At 31.3% G+C, this 21,462-nt stretch overlaps 1 protein-coding gene and 1 long non-coding RNA gene across 4 annotated transcripts; one reads left to right on the top strand and one right to left on the bottom strand.

The window, feature by feature from the left end:
- The first annotated feature begins 1,630 nt into the window (after nt 1-1,630).
- Nucleotides 1,631-20,655, top strand: LOC129954173 (uncharacterized). Of its 2 annotated transcripts, XM_056067906.1 has the most exons (10): nt 1,631-1,808; nt 4,615-5,152; nt 17,459-17,565; nt 17,640-17,751; nt 17,815-18,106; nt 18,162-18,376; nt 18,440-18,598; nt 18,654-19,087; nt 19,145-20,016; nt 20,077-20,655. In XM_056067906.1, the coding sequence occupies exons 2-10, from the start codon at nt 4,953-4,955 to the stop codon at nt 20,290-20,292; spliced, it is 2,607 nt and encodes an 868-aa protein (XP_055923881.1). In that variant the 5' UTR covers nt 1,631-1,808; nt 4,615-4,952; the 3' UTR covers nt 20,293-20,655. The 2 variants fall into 2 exon arrangements, with proteins under 2 accessions (XP_055923881.1, XP_055923882.1); XM_056067907.1 differs by lacking the exon at nt 4,615-5,152.
- On the bottom strand, nt 8,280-10,372 carry LOC129954175 (uncharacterized). Of its 2 annotated transcripts, none has more exons than XR_008782654.1 (4): nt 9,655-10,372; nt 9,373-9,553; nt 9,061-9,291; nt 8,280-9,005 (listed from the first exon to the last, which is right to left on the bottom strand). It is a non-coding gene; the product is annotated as an uncharacterized LOC129954175 (long non-coding RNA). The 2 variants fall into 2 exon arrangements; XR_008782653.1 differs by having other exon boundaries at nt 8,282-8,935; nt 9,655-10,371.
- Nucleotides 20,656-21,462: the final 807 nt, after the last annotated feature.

The following is a 21,462-nucleotide window of genomic DNA, read 5'->3' as shown; positions in this document are numbered from 1 at the left end:
ATTGGCCCGTTGCATTTTACCCCTTAAACAATTCAGCTCTTACACTCGCACTCTCAGAAATATTCATCAGCTTACGATTGAGCTAAATTTTGGGCTTACTATCAGAGTTTATTTCTTAAACACCATATGGAGAATGTGGAATGTTTTTGCCACCTATGTTTTTTCCTCACATTTTAATATTCAGAACTTTAATGTGATCCGCTGTCTCCTCTTAAATCCTTCCCTATTTTCCAAACTTTTAAATATAAACATATAAAGGGCATTAATAAACTCTTGAGGACATGTACATTATAAAAAATGTAACACCTTGTACTAGTAGCTGGAAAAATCAAAACTTCATACTTGAAATTCACTGTGATACTGCCCATTATATTTTAAAGTTTTTTTTAAGTACTTTTCAAATTGTATTTAAGAATCGAAGATGGGTACCTAATTTAGAATTTAATTGTATAACAGGTTTTAATAGCTCGTAGGACCAAAGCCTAGTGACTTACAACTCTCTACCATTTGTGTTTGCGATTAATGTCATGGATAAAAGAGAACCTACGTTTACGAACTGCGCTTTTCATGACATCAATTACTCTTTGAGAAGGGATTGAACTTAAAACCTCTGGCGTGACAGTCCTATGCAGTAACCATCACGCTACGAGTACTTACCGTCAAAAAATGTTCTGCTTTAATGGAATATCCCTTGAAATAAATTTGTCCCTAACAATAACTGAATAAAATCGCAACCAAAAAAATAGAAACGAATAACCAAGTTCATCAAGAATTAGGCTTTATTTAATGAATACATGTAACATAGGAAATGGTAGTAAGTAAATAAAATAAAATGTTAAAAGAAATTCAAATATTAAACATATTTATGAATTAAAAGTATCTAATATGCATACATTTGTACATGATACATATTTTTCCAACCCAAATATATCTTATTTCAAAAAAATCATTAGAATGTACGGAGATTCACTTTCGACATTTTACCACTAATATATTAAAATGAAAACTTATTTTATGTGTATAAAGAAAATTTTTTTCATAATTGAAAGGCTGTATCATTTTTGTATATAAAACGTATGGTACTACCATAGAGGAGTCTACGAGGAACACCTAGTGGTTACGGCAATATTAGCTCGTGTAGAATTTTCGTACTTTACTATTGTACCTAAAACCACCAACGAAATATTGTTCCATGGTAGTACTAAACTTTTTATATACAAAGCTATCATACACCCAAAACTCACTATTTGGTGCGTATTTTGATGCAGAGGCATTATTGGGCCTTTTTTCTTCGAAAATGAGCTACCAGTTATCATGCCATGTTGAACGAATATTTATTTACAAAATTGAAGAGTAGGATATTGGCAACACTTCGTTGCAACAGGATAGTTTGCCACTACCTTACCATATAAAAGGAAGCTATTGTTAATTCTTTGTTGTATGTGCAGATTTATTTTCATTTTACATCCCTGAACATTTTCCAGGTGCAACAACTTAGAACAACAAAAAAAAATAACATAGAAAACATAGCATCAAAACAGTTGACATTTAAAATGTCAGTGAGTTCACAGATGTTTGCAGTAGATATTCGATTTTTGTTTTCGTATTTTCCATCATTAAATAAGTACATAAATTATTGTTGAAAATAAAATAAAAATTGTTACTTAATTTTAGAGTATTGTGTTGTCTGCCGTCGTATGCTAATCCTCACTCTTTTTGATTTAAAAAGAAGTGAAATGTGTTTTGTTATCGGAAATAAAGTAATGTGAAAATAAAAATGAAATAAGAATGGTTAAACAATTTCTAAGGTAGGTTCAGAGGCTCTTTAATAGTTATTTTTTCTTTATTTTGCTTAGCTAAGGGAACAGTAGGTAGGTAAAAGTACCATGAACATGAGTTTATTTTGAGTGAATGACGTAATTTTATTGAACGCCATACAATAGCTATTGTTTCATAGATACCATACGACATAAGACCTGATCTTCCAAAACAACTTGCTACATATTTTGTACTATTGTGCTTCATCAAGAATTCGAAACCAAATAAAGGAAAAAAAAATCATGAGTTGGAGATACTATCGATTAGTCACCAGCTAGTAAGAGTCGAGATTTGACTTGGATACAAAATTATTGTAGCCATCAACTCTATTATTGGAATTATTTGTCATTTACAAACATAAAATAATTTATAATGAAAAAGAAAAGAACAACATTTAATAACACCTTAAAGCAAAAAGTTGTTATTGTTCCTGGTCGTTGAACTTTGACTTTGTCGCCTGAGGTCTGACAGAGTGCATTAAACGAATAAATTCTACATCTCCTCTTGCTTATGATGATTGGCTCATTGAACGCATCTGTTGAAACCTTTTCCCAAATGGAAGACAAAATGTGAAAGTTAGAGGAATAAAAGTAGGTGGATTAGATCATTTTAAAACTAAAACTTAAGTGTAGGAGATACCTTAGTAGATTTCTCCTATCTTTTAAACATCTACATGATAAATAAGTAGGAAGGTATGCAGACAGGTTAAGTAAGTAACCATTTAACAAGAGAACGCTTGAACAAAAATCAGCTTCTATATATGATTCATTTGTTTCTTATTTCCTGAAATTAGTTCTTTGATCGTTTTATTGAATAAATTGTTAGGTGTAACACTAAATAAATAATTTAAAGCGATGACATCAAGACATTATTGTTTATATTGATGATTTATGATAAGTAAAATATTTGTTTCTAACCCGGCAAGTTAAAGCGGGTGCAACAGTCACGTCTATTTAATTAAATAAACAAATCATTACTTCCACTTTTAAACGTTGTGTCATCACATCTTACTCTATGAGTCAAAAAAGATCAAAGTTTACAAACATAATAAGTTAATCTTCTCCGCAGTCAGAAATATCTCATGATAAATTAGTATCTTATTATATAAGCCACGCTTTAAGGACAAATAAAAGGTTCAAAAATTTCATCTTAAAATCTCCCTAACATACAATTTTCTTCAAAGTCTATTAATCCGAAATGAGAAAATGGATAATAATCCAATATATAGAGCACCTAAATAAAAAGTTCGTATACGCCCAAGTAAACCGATTTAAATGAAAAAAAACCAAAACACGTGGAATCTTTCCAGAGATATATTTCGCATATATGTAACTCAATTCAATTCATAAGCATAAAGCAGCAAGTGAAATGTCATAGCTTTCATAAGTTCCTTGAAGTCGATATTTTTTTTTAAACAGGAAGAAATTAATCGCAGATTTTTATATCTATGGCAAGGTAGAAGTCATATGTCAAAACTGCAGCAGCTCAGCAACTTAATGCTGAGGAAATTCAAATCCAAGCTATTACCAGTTGTATTTTCATGATTCATACAATTTTTTAAGACCTCCGTTTAAGAACAATGAAATTCGTAACGGAAATCGTAACGAATAGACTTCATTCAACTACCATTCATCATGAAAGACACACAAAAAACAAAAACATATCTACAGACTCTGCGATATAAAGATTATGCACTTACAACTTCAGAATATCTATGTGCGTTAAATATAAAGAAATTAATAAAAACAAAGCAAAAACCAATCATTAAGCTTTTTTTACTCGCCAAGTTGAGTTGTACCTGCTGTTGTTTACTGAGACTGGGTGTGCTTTTTAAGAGAGTGTCGATTTTTCGATTTGAATCCAACCAAACCAACGCTACCACAACACCGCGTCACCGACAACGAGAACCCAGAGACCCGATACACGAGTTCATAATTCTCCTCTTTTAGAAAATTCAGAACAAGTTAGTCTTTCGTGAATCTCCGCGCGTTGATGAACTCTATTTTTCTGTAGATTGCTTAAAAAGCAAGAAAAGATTTCCAAAATTATTTGTATTATTATTACTGCGCACCTACATGCGAGTGGTACAAATGTTGTTTCTATAAACAAACCATCCCATCAAATCGAAAATATTTAAATGAAAGTTTTGTGTATTTGTTTTTATTTCTTTTAAACAAATTCTAATGTTAACTTCCAGTGAATGAGTGATTGATATTCAAAAAATATTTTGGATTATTACACGTACTAAAATCTTTGATAAGTTTCGACTGCAGTTAAGTAAATTTAAATGAAGGCATGCGGTTTAAGAAAAAAGTTTTTAATATCAATGATAAATAAAATGTTCAAGTCTCTAACCTACTACTTGAAGTTCTTTTAAACGCCCATAAACGTTATTAGTGATGATCTACAAATATAGGAATTAACCTATTTTATTAGTTTTTGTATGATTTGTGTAAAAGTTATTTATTTATATTTTTTGTTTTTGTGTGTTTAATGACTTAAGCTCAATATTAATTTATATTATATCATTGAAAGAAGGGCAAAGAAAGAAGTAGCTTTAACGCTTTAAGCACGTATATGTACAAATCTCCTCATAAAATTTATACTGACGCGCCGCGCCGCTAACTGAGAGACTGTGTTTTTTGTACCTTGGAACAGCGTGTTTCCGAAACGTGTGGATCATTTCTAAAAATATAAAATTAAATTATCTACCGGGCAAATAAGCAATTTATTTACTTTTGATGTATGGTGGAACAAAAACATGTTTATTTTGTATTCTTTTTTTTAATACAACAGATTTCCATTGGAGCAAGAAGTATTGTTTTCGTTTAGTTTTTGGAAACTAAAGTGTAATTTTGTCATTTAATTTTTATACGAGTAATTGATTGTCTTTAAAAGAATGAGTGAACGCACATAAAAAACAAATAAACAAATATGAAAAGCTCAATTTTGTTGCATGCTGCTATTGCACATAAAGTTTTTCTTTTGAATATTTAAAACTTAGACTTTACCACGCAACGGACCAAGCAATATACTTAAAAAAAAGATCGATTTTGTTTACAAATAAAAATACAAAAGAGACAAGTTATAATCGATTGTGATAAACTATAAATTGAATTCAGTACAAAGAAATTATGGGATCCACGAAGAAAACCAAGTCTTCCGATACTCTTGTACGATCGACTACCGAGTGCAGCATATTAACTACGACCACAACCACGGCGACATATCGCAGCAGTTCTACTTCGGCTATGATGGCATCGGTGCGGCCGCAAACTTTAAATGTTAACAACCCGCGAGAAGCACCTTCAGTTGAAGCAAAATATTTCATTGGGTAGGTTTTTTTTTGTTATTTTGTTTTCTTTTTCTTTTACTTTTATTTTAAATTTAATTTTAATTTATTTTGTATTTAATATTTTTAATATTTTTTTTATATTTTTATTTGAGTCAGTTGAAGTAATTTATTTACTTGAGTCAATGCTTCTGCAGTCTTGCATTGTTAGTTAAATATATATGTTTTTAGGGTATATTAAAAAGATAAGGTCTTACAAAATTAGCCGAAATTGTAAGTCTTTGCATACTTGTTGCATAAACAATATTTGCAAACTTATTTTGTCAAATTTATAAAATGATCAGACTATTTACAATTATTATATAATTATTTTATAAAAACGTTAAAATTCGTAATTCAGTAATGTGAATTTTCAACTATGAAGTCACTTATTTAGTAAATCAATACTGATAGAACTTTTGAATTTATTTATAAAATTGCAAAGGTGATTTAATTTAATTGCTTTTTAATATTCTAACTACAATTGATACGGAATAATGCCCTTTAATACCCCGTTATATCTATGTACAAAATACGGCAAACTTTCGAAAAATACAATTAATCTTGAGTTTAATATATAATTGGTGATATTTTTTTTAAATATGTATGTATATAGTTTAACAAATATCTTCGTTTAAAACATTTTCTTTTCTTTGTTTGTTTTTTTGTCCTCGGTTTTTAAAGCGTGGGAGTTGTCTTAAAATATATGGTAATCATACTACATAGAGATTTTTATTTTTTGCGAATCTCAATCAAAAATTAGTTTATGGTTATAATACGTTTTAAATATTGCTTATTTTTGAATTGATAAAAACTTTCGATTATTGATCAATAGCTTTGAATTGTCTATTTAAATGAACATACCGAAATTAAGAGAAAAAGAAAATTCAAATCAGTTTTGCAAACATCAATAATTCCGGTTTCAGATAGGAATTTGATAAAAAATGATATGTGGACAAAAATAATGGTTACCACTTGCAAACAAACGCTAACAAAATAAATATAAAAAGCAAGCTACGAAATAATTGTAACTGAACATGATTGTATTTAGTTTAAGACTTTTAACGATGTTTAGTTAAAAAATTAGGGTTGCGAAAATGTGTATAAATATTTGTATGAAACGTTCTTTTAAAATTACAAAATATGTTTAATTTTGTGTTTTTTTATTCGAACTTTCAAAGTGTGTTTTATGTTTGAATGGTCGCTTATTTTAATCAAATCCCATTGTTCGTTGATATGCTCCCTAATACCTTAAGATTTTCATAGGTCTTGTTTCTGGGCAAAAGGTAGAAAAAGTGCAATACATTATTTCCCAATAAATTTATTGGTTGAGTTAACTCGAATTTATATTTATATTTTTACTATTTACTTGTTTAGTTACGAATAGTTAATCCCATAGTAAAAATATTCGAAATTAAAAAAAAAAACAAAAAAAAATTCCTAAAAATCTTTGCACTTAATATTAATAAATATTTAGTAAATAACGTTAAATTTGAGAATTTGTCCTAAATTTCTGTCGCTTCTCGGGGTTTTAAAGTATCATTTCGATAAGTGAAGTGTTTTCTTAGAACTAAACGCTTTACAAATGTAGACGGTTATCCATTTTGTGGTTTCAAAAGTAAACGTAAATAAAACACAATATAGAAAATATTTGTTCTCATAATTATTGTTTTTAGTAATAAGGTTTGAATTTTGACATAATTTGTGAAATAATGCATCATTTAAATGACCACCACCCGAATTGTTGCAAGCATCGATTTTTTTAAAGTAATTTTCCACCACTTTTTGACACATATTGCTTGGTATCTCAGCCATAACTTGAAGAATGTTGATTTTTAATTGTTCAAGAGTTAAAAATGCATCTGCATAAACTTGGTCTTTCGCGTAGCCACACAAACAAAAGTCCAGCGGTGTCAATTTACAAGACCTTGGTGGCCGGTAGATATCGCCACGACGAGAAATTACGCGGCCAGGAAATGTCTCTTGCAATAAAGCCATAGTTGTGTAGCATGTGACACCGTCTTTTTGAAACCACGTGTTATCCAAGTTGTATTCTTCAATAACAGGAAAATAAAGTCCGTTATCATATGACCATAATGGTTCGAATTGACGGTGAAAGTCGTTTTGTGAAGTAGTAAGGTCCAATCATATTTTTTGATTTTGTATGGATGTAATGGCCTCTCTTCAATTACTTGAAGATTCTCAGAACCCCGAATTCGACAATTTTGTTCATTAACACACCCACTGAGTGAAAAATGTGCTTCGTCGCTGAAAAAAATTTTGTTCGGAAAATCGCCGTTCACCGCCTGTTGTTCAATCACCCATTCGACGTATCTACACTGTTTTGAATGGTCAGCTGGCTTTAGATGTTGTGTGAGCTGGACATTATATGGATGTACATAGGTGTAGATCCAAATGCAAAAAACGCCATAATGTGCCCTAAGACAGTCCTTATTCCTGAAAACGACGAAGAATAGACACATTCGGGTCTTCGGCAGCACTTTTACTTACAGCAGCGATATTGTCAGTGGTAGGAGCAAAACGATGTTGTAACAAATCCAGTCTCTTCAAATTTCTGCACAAACTTGCCAATTGTTTGCGATCTTGAACGATTGTGTAAACCATAATCTCCTCTTAAAAATCACCATTTTTGTAATAGATTTGTATGCGCTGTGCGATAGTTAAACGATCAGTTTTCGTAAATGCCTGACGCCAACTTACAAAAAAAAATTGGTGTAACAACTAAGTTTGACAGATGTCGAATTCCAGACCTATACTTTTAAAAAATTTTTGACCCGTTATTAATTGCGGTTCATCTCTTTTTTGTTCATAAAATTTTCACAGCTCGAAACATTTTTTAAAGAAAATATTTTAAGGTTGCCAACCCTTAAAACTTCAGAGTTTAAAAAATAGTTGACTGCTGATTCCTAAACCTTCCAAAAATGCACACAAATCGGTCAAACTCCTAACCCAGTGACACGAGAATTTTGTATTACATATTTTAGAAAAAAGAAAGATTTAAAGCGTCACAAAGAGAAATTATTCCCAGATAGAAAAAAATTTATAAGAATTCTAAGAGGAGCAAAGTATCAAGTGCAACTGCAATTCGATACCGAATTTTGCTATAACAAAACTCACTGAATTCGAAAGAAAAAAATATAAGTATTATTTAAAATGAATAAACATTTACATATTATTATTTCTACTCTCTTCATCTCAAATTTACTGCAATGACAACTTTCTGCTTTCCTTATAACTTAAATTTATAGCATTTAAAAAGGTATAAATACAAATACCTATTACCCTCAAAAATAAAACAAAACCGTCAAGCGAAGACCTTGATTTCTTGTAAAGAAAAAATTGAGAGTTAAAATAAAATACATAGTCATTAATTTAAGCAAAACATAAAAAAAGTAATGCCACAACAAATAGTTTCATTCGATAAACTGAAATTAAATTTTTATTCATCTATTTGTAAAAAGGCCTATGCGGAATCGAGTCGAGTGCAGTCGAGACGCAACAATATTATGTATTTTCCACATGACACCCCGCAGTCGACATTGCGTCTGCAATGAACTTAATGCAATGCAAGACGGAAGTGCGGTGGAATGCATTTTATTTCTCATGACATTGTGGTGAATGTTGTTGTTCGTAGTCGTTGTAGTAATTTTTGCTTTATTTTTACTTCTGTTTACAAACAAAAGATGTTTTCCTTGTTAATGGGAAATTGTAATTTTTTTCTTTTTATTAATTTCCCATTTAAGGCAACGTACATGTCCTTTGTCTCTGAAAACAAAAATCGTTTTATATTTATATTGTTGTTGTTGTTAGTCTTTTATAAATTTTATTCGCCTCCCTTTAAGAAAATAAAAATAGCTAGATGACGAATTACAAATTGTTTATTTTTATACCTTCTCTATGTCACTCTCTCTCTCTCTTCTTAGGTATGTAGGTGCTAGGTACGCATTTATTGAAATTGAAATTCGTTTGATAACCTTTAGATTATTCTATAATGCGCATAAAAGAGACTAGCTGGGCATCAGCGTGGCAGGTCATTTTAAATTCAGCTCCTGGAATTTTGGTTGTCACCGCATTGTTCGCCGTTCACCACCGCGCTAGTTTTAATTCAACTCGTGGAGAGACTAAAAAGAAATGCATATTAGATTGGCTTATAATAAGAAGTCTACTTTTGTCAATGACATCATTAAAAATGATGTTTTTACATTGTTCAGTTCCTCTATAGAGTTGCAGCGCTTGACGTTGTCTGTCGTTTGTCGTCGGTCGCGGCGCTGCCTAATGCGGCAAAGCCGACACGGGGCGACAATAGTGGATTGTTGGTAGATTGGATAGGCTTTGAGTACTTGGACACGTTTATTCAGTAAAAGAACTAACGAACGATTGTACCTACATTGTGAATGATGCTATATTTACTTACTTTTAATCGATATCTCCCTGGAATTTTATAGATAGTCTTTTGATACATGCAGGAGCATTATAATTATTACATATATTTATATTTAATTGCCTTTCCTATGGCAACAGGGCCAGTTCGGATGTTGGGTTAACTAAAGGAGTGTAATTGTGATGTTTCGTGCAGTTGTAAATTCATATTCCGGCTGGAAGAGGTGGTGTGCTTTTTGGTTCATAAACCTCCAAGCGGTCACGTTACTGCTTGTGAGTAGCTTGTGAATGGGACTGACTGATTCGCTGCTGCTATTTTGTTTGTTTCACCATCACCATCGTCACAGTCGCGTCGTCGTCGTCGTCGTCGTCGTCGTCGATCGATCTCTTTTCGTTTGGATTTTAAAATACCAAAACAAGAGAGCTAGCTACAGCTACACGGACCAACAAAATATTATACTCAATATATCGAAACAGCTGTTTTTCTCTTAGCCCACTACCATCAAGTCAGTTTTATTATTAGTTATGACCTCATCTTCGATTCGATTTAGCGGTTTGTTGTTGGCTCTTGTTGGAATAAATAAGTCTCTGGTTCAGATGGTTTTTTCTCCTGTGTGTATCTAATGAATGTTTGGTTATTGTGAAGACAACAACAACGAACGTTTCTTTTTTTAACTTTCTTTTTGTTGATGGCTTAACATGGGTTAAAGATGTTGTCATTGTTATTTTAACATATTTATATAAAATCAATGGCATTATTGTTTGTAATTTGTAATATTTTGTATGCATAAATTTAAATTATATCTATGCAATGTGTATGTATGCTGGTATTGTATTTACTAATTCTTTAATTAAAAAATACCTGTATTTAGTTTCTTTTTGCTGAAAATAATGTTTTAAAGTATTTACACAAGTACTCATTTTTTTCATTTTATAATAAATACATACCTATGACCTTTAAACAAAACTTGATTTAATTTAAAAAAAGGATTAAAAAATTCGAAAACAAAAAATAATTTTCAAAGTCATTGTGCTTTTTTTTCATGTTACAAACAATTTCAAAGGAAATAATAATACGTTTTTAAAGTCTCCCATTTCCGAAGCCAACTTAATTCTAAGCAATGATTTTTTTGAAATAATAAGAACGAGTTAGAGTAGAGACTAAATTTTTAAAGATAACACAATCTTTTTACATATTTGTTATTTTGGTACTATTTGAACTTAAAAGCTTATTGGTTTAAAAAAAACAACACTTAAACTTTATTCCAAAATTTCAGTAAAAATTCAAAATTAAGAGGTGATTTTTTTTTATTTTGTCTTATTTAGAAAATTATTTTTTGTTTTATTTCTAAAGAAATTTTAACATCCCCAATGGAAGTTATTGTAATCGGTCCTTTTTGTCGAATTGAAATGTTTGATATTTTTGACGTTTCAAAGTCCCTAGAATCTAAATCAAAGATACGTGCATACGTTCGGAGGTGGATTCTTAATATCTCATGAACCAATAGCGACTTCAATCAAATTTTATATTTTATTATTTTATCTGCTATTATTTAATTAAATTAACATTTTTTTTTAATAAAAAAAGCCGAAGAAAAATATGTGTCACCTCGAATATTTTTCGAACAAGAAATTCTATTAATTTCAAAATGATTTTATATAACAAATAAATAGGTTTTTTACTTGTAAAGGTTGGTAAAAATTTATTTTCGACTCAAATATATTGGAAAAAAATAAGATATCGGCTTAAATAGATATGTTTGCTACTATTTGACATATTAAAAAAGTCCAATTGACAGTTTCCATTACAAAAATACTACTAAAAAATGCGACTCGAACATCGCGCGAACAAAAATGATGGTATCTACTTGAAAATTATTTTTTGGTTTTTGCACAAAATATTGTTGTTCATATTTAATTATTTTTAGTGTGGGTCGAATTCCAGCCCCTTATTTTTCAGTGCACATAAATCTATTCAATGCCGTGGCTAAAACATTAGATGAACATTTTAACATTAGATGAACATTTTAGCAGTGTTTACTCAATTTTTAAAAATACAGCTGAGTTTTGGGTTAGCTTTTAAGCTGCGACTCAGCAAAACTTCTCCTATTATACGGTTGTATGTTACAACAATAATTTCAGTGAATCTAGTTGTGTTTTTTTTTATCTTAAAACAAATAGATTTATAAACAATACTAGTGTTAATATTTTCATTTGTTCTTTTAGTAATTTTGTTTTTCTGAGCCAGTTTTGCAGTTCGCTCTTACAACAACATTATTGCAAGCATTGAATAGTGCCATAGTTCATTCTTCTATTTTCTTTTAGGGGTGACTTTTCAATATTGCAGAACGCGCTACTTTTGAATCGTTTTTTTTTTTTTTTAGAACAATTTTAAAATATTAAGGCAAGGAAACCCCAAAAGTCATACAAACAAATGTTTTCTTTGTGGGATTTAAGTCTACTACTATTGTTTATTGACTCACTGTACATGTCTAGAACAATATTTTTTGATAGTACGCCGTAAAAACTAGAAAGGTATTTAACCGCCCTTTCTCACAAATGTTATGTGAAGTTTTAGATACCTTATTGAAAGACGTAGATACGTAAATTGAGATAGCTGCCAAAAAATAAAAACAGCTTTCAGCTGGTCCAAAATGATTGTTTGATTAAATGTTAAATCAATTTTCAGATTCAAATTCAACCATATGTTGAATACGCGGTCTTATTTGATAACCCAGCTGTTTTTGATTAGCTGTTTTCATACACGTCAAACACTAACAAAAATGTATCCGGATACCCTATATGTATATCTATCTGAGATTGAAAGCAACCGTATTTTACTTTGTATGTTAGTAGTTTGGTAAATCAAATAGATATTTAAAAAAAAACACAATTTGTAATAATTGGCAAGTTCATACTTCGAAGATCAAGGAGAGTTCTGCATTCTCAGAAATATACATACATAAATACAATTACTCATACAAATTCCTCTTTTGCTGTCAGGAATCTGAGAATAAAATGTTTGTGACTCTATTTTTCAAAAAAAGAAAGCAAATGTAAAGCCAGGTTGCTAGGTGAGAATAAATAGTGAGTTAGATAGATAAGTTTTTTATTCTTATTAATAATGAATCTCAGTAGGATATTCGGTTGGTGTTTTACCTATAAAAGAACAGGCAGTAGTTTGACGAATCAACAATTTCTAACAATTTTCGTTCCTAAATTCTAACAAATTCCAAATTATAAGCAAAGAAACTCCAATAATTTGAAAAAAATGCCACAGCAGGTTGACAAAAGTTAAAAACTGTTTTTTAATTCATTTTATATAATCGACCCTTCCGTGGTATTCGTTCGGTGCGGAGAATTCTCCGATATTAAACATTTCCGAGCATTTTTGCTTCGAAAAATTCTTGCCAAGAGCTATTCCAAAATCGTCTCTCAACCCAGAAAATAACGGTTAAGTACAATCAAATGATTTTGTTTGTAAAATATTCAACTGGTAAATGTAACTGTTTTTCGGAATTCTTTCGACACGAAAATAATTGGTTATCCATTTTACGGTTTCAAAAGTAAAAGTTAATAAATCGCATAAAATATTTTTTTTTCATGATATTCCTTTTTAATTTTATAGTTTGAACATTATGTATGAAACACTACAGCATTTAAATAGCCACCACGCGAATTGTTGCAAGCATTGATTCTTTTGAGGTAATTTTCGACCACTTTTTGACACATTTTGGGTGGTCTCTCAGCCATAACTTAGCGAATGTTGGTTTTTAAGTGTTCGGTCTTTCGCGTAGCCACACCCACACAAAAGTCCAGCGGTGTCAAATCGCATGATCTTGGTGGCCGGTTGATATCGCTACGACGAGAAATTACGCGGCCTGGAAATGTCTCTTGCAATAAAGCCATATTCGCTCGACTTGTGTAACATGTGGCACCGTCTTGTTGAAACCACATATTCCCCAATGTGCTTAGTCGCTGAAGAAAATTTTGTTCGAAAAATCAACGTCCACCGCCTATTATTCAAGCACCCATACGACGTATCCATACGACGACGTTGTGAATGGTCAGTTGGCTTCCGCTATTGTGTGAGCCACACTTTATATAGAGGTAGGTGTAGATCCAAATGCCTCTTCAAAGTTCTGCACAAACTTGATAATTGCTTGCGTAGTTGAACGATTATTTAAACCATAATCTCCTCTTAAAGCACGATATGTGGCTGTGGCAGAATCACCATTTTTGTAGTAGGTTTTAACAATTTGTATGCATTGTATGATAGTTAAGCGATCCATTTTCGAAAATGTCCGACTTTCAATTGTAAAAAAAATTGGTTAACAACTTAGTTTGACAGATGTCGAATTCCAGTATTTTTGAAAACGCAAAATTGATAACAAGTTACTTTGAAAAAGCCTTTGAAAAATGTAAGAAACTAAACAAAAATATTCATATTTTCTTTGGCTACAACCACCTAACTTTGCAAAAAAGCCATGAATCGAACAAAAATAAAATTCCATCGTCTTAAACCACATAATTACTATGTCCTCGGATTTCTTTTCGACAGTTCTGCGTTAAAATGTTCCTTATAAATCATAACAATTTATGTGATATATGAAAGCAAGACACAAGTTATTCTATTTATAGTTTTTGGAAATAAGTCCTATTTCATAAAATGCCCAAAAATTGTAAATTTGTTCCAACACCATTTTTGGAGTTCCATTTCCATAAAATCTTTATTTTCGTCGAAATCATTAATTGGTTTACTATTTTAAGTGCAAACAACTTATTTTAAACAAAACCTTGGCATTGTAAACAAATCAGAATAATATATTTGGCCTTCTACTGCCAAATTTAAGTAAAACTCTTAATTTACTATCAAGCTAATCAACCTCAATCATTGTTTTTTTTTTTTCCCCAAAAAGTTGTGTCACCAGTATAATCTTAAACGCAATTTATCAAATTTAAAAACCAAAACTTCCAATTTACAAAAATGTACAACAAAAAATACAAAATAGAAAACAACCTGTTATAGCCGCCCCATTAACACTACTCATCATCACTATTTTTGAATTATAAATGCGTTTCCGAATTTGGTTTGAACATGACATCACAACACAGAGCACAAAATTTTATTGAAGCAGCCTCTTTTGTAGATATATCGCATTTTGATGTTTGCTGCCATGTAGATATTTTTAGATTTTAAGTTTTGTATATGAAATTTATTTTATATTATTTATATGAAAACATTCTTCGGCATTCGGCAAAGAAAAACATTTATTATTTCTGTTGGTTTTAATAAAAATGGGGTGGGGGCACTACTATAGAGCTCAGTAATTTGAGTTTTTGTGATGCCCACGATCAGGGAGCGATCTTTGGATACTTGTCTCTAATGGGATTTATCGCCTACCTATACAAATTAACAAAAAAGAAGTAGGCGCAAACTTCTGTGTTTTGTGTGGTGTAAGCGAGTTACCATATTTTGCAAGATTCCCGATTTTGATGCTATATTTTCAAAACATACCTAGTTATTAAAAACAATGTAGAATGCTAAAAAAGGTATCCAAGAACAAAATAACAACTAAAGAACATTTTTGTTGTAACAGCAAACAAGAAAAAATACAAATAATTATTTTGATGATGATTTCATACATCGTAATCTTTTCATTCATTATTACGAGTCTACCTAAACCCGCGGAAATATCTTTGACAAAAACATTGAACTCTATAGTCCATGTAAGAGTGCATTTATTTATACCTACATATGTACGTCGCGTAGTCGTATGTATATTATAGTTTATAATTTTTAAGAGAAATATTTGTTTAAATTTTCTCTTTCATCATGTACAAATTTCTTCATCTTAATTCCTATTGGGTCTTTGGTTGATGCGAAACTTTATTGCTATTTATTATTTGAATGCATCAAAAACAATATCAAATATTAAATCGTTTTTCGTTCTTTAAGTTTGTGGTTATTTTACGGCTGAAGTGATTTAAATGCCGATCGATTGTGTAGGAATCAAAAACGTTAAAAATTCCGGTTCATTTAAATAGAGACAATAATAAGTTACTCGGAATCAATTTTTATAAAAATGGTAGAAATTAAAATAATTTAACCATTCGAAACGTCACTTTTTAATATCTTTCTTTCTTTTTTGCCATTAATGTAGGTAATATTAATAATTCTAATATGCCACATAACGTAACATGCAGATGACAAATTAAAAAAAATGAGTATACGCCTCAGTGAGCCACAATTGTATAATCGATTTTATACAAAATAACAAATTTTTTGATATTTTCGGGGTTTGACTTCAATGATCTAAGTAAAACCAAGGTAAAAAAGTACACTCACATTTAATGATTTGAGTATTTTTTTGCCATTATCTTAATAATATCCTGCAAACTTAGTATGCACAGTGTTTCACAAAATTTGCAGAGTAAAAGACTTCAGACTTACTTAATTTGAAAAGTAAAAGTTTTTCACAAATTTAAAATACAACAATGCCATTAATTCCTATTTTTAAAAGTTTAAAAGTAAATCTTAGATAGTGTTTATTAAGAACAAATATGAATTAGAAAAAATTGGTGAATCAATATGTATCAAGGTAATGTCAATACATCCAGCTACATGAAGAATTCCTCATTGAGGAAAAAAATTTGAAGCTGAACAAGTTTGTGTTCAGCAAAAAATTCATCAATTTTAATTTTGACACTCGATAAACTACTCTGCAGATAGTTGCTTTTCTTATTCCGTGCATAGATGCAACATCGTGGTATAGTTCTCCATTCCCAGTTCAATGTAGTGTACACAAACATTTTTGCAAGGAACTTTAACTAATATTCTTTGGCTATTGAAATGTAGTTTACATACAATTTAAGACAACACAAATTTGATGGTACTTTTCCTTAAGCGAAAACTCTCTTTTGTCCAAAAATCATTTTCGATATCGAAGTTAATTTTTAGTTTCACTACTCTTTGGTCAATACTAACTAACTTTTTCGTATTCAAAATATTCCCCAAAACGATTCATTTCTACATATGTATGTATATAAATTATTTTACAACAGCTTTTTTAAAAATCTCTACAAAATCAGACATTTTTGACATGAAAAAATAACCCTTAAATCCAGGCTCATATTTGGTTAATTCGTCAAAATTTATTTTGTTATTGGCTTTCGACAACTTTTAAAACAAACTCTTATTTGAAAATTCAAATTTCTCTTTGCATATTATTGAAAAGTTTATTGTTTTGTGAAAGAAATGAATGCAAAAAAAAAAAAACAAAAACCTTTTTTACCTTTTCAGAAAAAGACTTTACATTTTGAAAAATTTGCGTTCGGTGAAAAGTATTTTGGAAAGTGGAAAATTTTTCAATTCAATAATTTTCTGTTTGCAAATTTGCATTTAGTGAAACTTAATTTACAAAGTAAAAGTGCAAAGTTGCAAAGTAAAAAGTGTTTGGTGAAACAGGGACTTGTTCTTTGTTCACATACAACGAACAATATTGCGTTTCATTCATATGAGAATTTTCTCACCACAATATTCCACTAATTTTTATTTAATTAATATTGTACCGTCGTCATATATTTTTTGACATGATATCTATCACCCACTATCAAAACAACCAACTAGTTTATTACTTATTAAGTTAGCAGTCATTTTATATGTTTGTGATGGCAATAAGTGTCATTTTTTAAGTGTTTCATTTAAGTCCATAATACAATCAAGTTTTATGAGACAAAACACTTACAAATTAATTAAATTGAGTATACTTTATTTAAACAAATTATAAGAACATCATTTTTACACAATCGTACTGCCAGCATAACAAAAACAAAAAATTTAACTAATAGTAGAGACTGATGATGGTTTAATGCTTTGTTTTATTTTGTTTTTAATTTCACCCATAGAGAAGCATTAAATGCATGGCGAGCTAAAGCAAGATGCAATGTGGTGCCAGCCGAACGTGTACAAGAGTTATTTCACGAGCTTCAATTCAATCCGAGTGAGCGACAAAGTAAGTATACAGATTGGTAAATGTTTATAATTTAAATGATCTTTTGATTTTGATTTTTTGTAATCTGATTGTAGTAAGCGAAATGCTACAAACGGCAAAAATGTTTGCCCGAAAAGGTAGCCGTCAATGGCACGGCTTAACTTTTGGCGAATTTTGTGTTTTGGCAGCAGATTTAAAACGTTTTAGGTAAATTCATCCACATAACTCAAATTTTAAATGTAAATTAATATTTTAGGACAATATTTTCAGGACGTCAAGTTTTACACCAATAAACGAGAAACTTCAAATGCTTAATGCTCGTGAAGGTGACAATGATACGGATAGCGATCCCGTGATTCCAACATCTGGGAAAAGAACCCAAAGATCAAGACATAAAAAACCCGATCTAGAAAATTCCTCTATATCATCATCGTGTCCTACTTCGAACGATACCGGCACACCAGTCGAAGTATTTTTAGGAGGTTCTTGTAATCCAACAACTTGGAGAAAAGACGTAGCCATACCAGCCCTCAAATCACTTGGAATTTCGTTTTATAATCCAGTAAGTATTCAAGCCTTATTAACATATTCGGATAAATAAGAAATTTGTGATACAGCAAGTATCTGATTGGACACCAGATTTGATTGAGCTGGAACATCGAGCCAAGGAAAAGGCCAGAGTACTATTTTTTGTGATGGATTCCGAAACAAGAGCTTCTGCTGGTGCCATCGAAGCAGCACATATTGCGGGTCAAAATTGTCAGCAATTGGTTCTGGTTCTGCATCCATACAAGCCCGATCAATTTATACTTAATGAACCTCTATCGCACCAGTAAGAGTAGAATTTGTTTTTGTATGTTGAAGATGGTTTTTATTGTTTCTTTCTTTTCATTAGGGAATACACTGATTTAAGCAGGAATCAGCAAATGTTGCGAGAGTTAGTGACTCGACGAGGATTACCGGTCTTAGATAACATCCCATCAGGTTTGCAAAGAACAAAGGAAATTCTAGCGGGAATACGTGATCCACCATCGAATATTGCATCAATTTTGATGTAAGTAACCTATTTGTGTTCCTAAGGAGGGAATCATTTTTACTTTTCTCTACAGAGTAGTACGCGGAGCTTTTGACAGAGTAAATGCAATGAAGGAATTTATATCACTGGAGCAATGTCAACGAGCTCTTTCGATTTTGGGCTATGCACAGAGTCTTTTGACAATGGAAAATCTTAAAAGTGTCATCATATCTCAGCGTGAGTCCTTAGATACGTCATCATTCATGGATTTAGAACCGGACAAGGTTTCGAAAACAACGGCTACAACATCAGCAAGCATAACTCGAAATAAATTATTTTTGAAAAAGGAAACCACAATACCTTTAGTTAATGCAAAAAGAAATGAGTTTCAAATTGATTTTGATCAATTTTGTATTCTGGCAGCTTATTTGTCAGTATTGCAACAAGAGATACATGAAAGTGGATGCATATCACCAATTAAAGGGACTAATGTACCACCACCTCCAGTGTATCTGGCGAATTTGCAAGGTTGGTTCTTTGTTTTCCTTAAATTTAATTTTTGTTTATTTTAAATATTTTTGATAGGATTTCATTGTCGTCCTGGAGATGATAATATCACTATAAATTTCTTTACGAAGCACATTCTTAAGACAAGTAGTAGCACAAGTGTACCTGGTAGCGATGAACGCCATAGCGATTGCAGCAGCAACCGTAATAGAGACAGTGGAACCTCTTCTCCTCAACCTACGGACTCAATGGGTGCGATAGCTAAATCCCGCTCAACACAAACAGGACAATGCTCAAAAATGCTCCTCAATGTCGAGCTAATGATGTCAATTAACAGTAGCTGTTATAATGAAAACAATACAACAGAAGAAGAGAGCGATTCAAATGATTCGGTATTCTCAAGTAGTGACAGCTCAATAAATTCGATCCATTGTAGTGGAGATTCTGCATTTTCAAGTTTTGAAATACGTGATGTATATTTGGGAGGAAGTTGCTTTTTGCGGACCAAATGGCGACAAAAATATGCTATGCCTTTTTTAAAATCCAAAAAAATAACGTTCCATTTACCTGCCTTACACGAGAGTATTCAGCCGTCCCAGCTTGATTTACCGGACAAATCATTTGAGGATTCGAATTCCCAGGGAGCGAAATCAGAGGAAAAACCTATTACTGGACACTTGCTGCGGAAAATGGAACGAGAAAAAGCCCATAATAGTGCAAACGACGATTCGACAAACCACTCAGAATTCACAACATGGCCGCTTCATATACGCCCGAATCTCTATAATCCGTCGTTGATGGATTCTAGCCGAGTGCTTTTGTTCGTTATAACAAACGAAACCAGATCACTTGCACCTATGACGCTTGCAGCCCATTGCATCGGTCTTATGTATAATGTTGTGCTTTGCGTTCAAATGCTTCCCGAAAATTGCATATTAGGACAAGAAGAAGTATTTTTTTATAAATAAAATAAACATAAATGAGATAAAAACTTTAAATTACATTTTCAGTTGACCCCAACAGCAATAAAGGACTACAACCGAGGCAGGTCATACCTCATTGACTTGGCTAAAAGACAAGGCGTTCCCGTATTCAATGATCTCAAATCAGCGCTCGAGTGTACTGCAGATAAGATAAAAGCTTTAAAATTCCAGAAAGTTTGTCACACAAACGACATTAACAACAGCGACGAGAAGAAAGGCATTCATTGTCCCTCAACAAATTAATCATTGTTCTTTCGTCATATTAATCAACTGAATATGAGGACCAATACAGAAATAAATATTTCTATCAAATCGCCACAAGTGAATGGAACACGAAATATTTGATTATAAAACAATGAATACTGTAATTTATTATGTTAATTAATTAATACTTTTTTAAAGTGTATGTATGTAATACCCAATTAGACGAATTTTACTGACAAAAAATAATTGACAACAAATTAAAAAAATAAAACAATAAGAAGCGAATATATTATTTAGTTAATTTAAAATTTTGTAATGAGTGAAAAGAAATATTTTTTTAATGTAAATATTTTTTGTACATAAATATAGTATACATATGATAATAAAAACAATAACATTTAATTGACTTAAAAAGTTACTTATATTTCTAATATTGAATAAAAAAATTGGAGCTTACAATTAAATTGATGTCCGAAACTAGAGGCAAGTGAGTATGCGTTTCCAGCTGAAATACGCTTACTACATACGACTATTACTAAAGGGCGAACTAATGTTGTCTAACAGGTCGAGCACGCCCTCAATCGTTATAAACAACCCTTTTTTCATTTATGTAAGCTGATAAATGAGAAAACAAAATCCATTTTTTAGTTCAACTTAAGTGGATCAACATCCACTTTCGAGAAACAAAAATAATTTTTAAAGATGAAGCATAATTTCGTCTTGATAGCTTGATAAAATGCACCTGGTCAGGCTGTAACAGTTAAAAAATGGTTAGCTCCTAAATCACAAGCTATAGATACATATCCTTTAAAAAGGACAATGCCACATAACATCCAGCCAGAGAAACACTTTACTTGCTGCATTAATTACTAAGTCAATTCCTAAACGTGTGTGGTCACTCAAATCTTGGGATTTAATCCCATTTTCTTTTGGATTTTTTGAAGTCATAGTTTTATGGGAACTTCCCTTTTTGTGAACAGCTGAAAGTTGTTTTATTTTTTGCCAGCTCTCTCTATTTCAATAAAAAAAAAAAGGTGGCGCAAAACAGGCCATTGAGAACTAGGACCTAGTGACTTACAACTTTCAACCTTTCTTGTGCGCGAATGATGTCAGAGAAGGAAGGGACCTACTGTTTTATGCTGGATCCAATCAGCTATTCGGGAAACCACTCTTGGAGGCAGTACCAAAGGAAAAAAAAAAAAAATGGCA

Source organism: Eupeodes corollae, chromosome 1, assembly GCF_945859685.1.
Source record: "Eupeodes corollae chromosome 1, idEupCoro1.1, whole genome shotgun sequence".
Classification (NCBI taxonomy): domain Eukaryota; kingdom Metazoa; phylum Arthropoda; class Insecta; order Diptera; family Syrphidae; genus Eupeodes; species Eupeodes corollae.
This window is presented reverse-complemented; position numbering and strand designations above follow the sequence as displayed.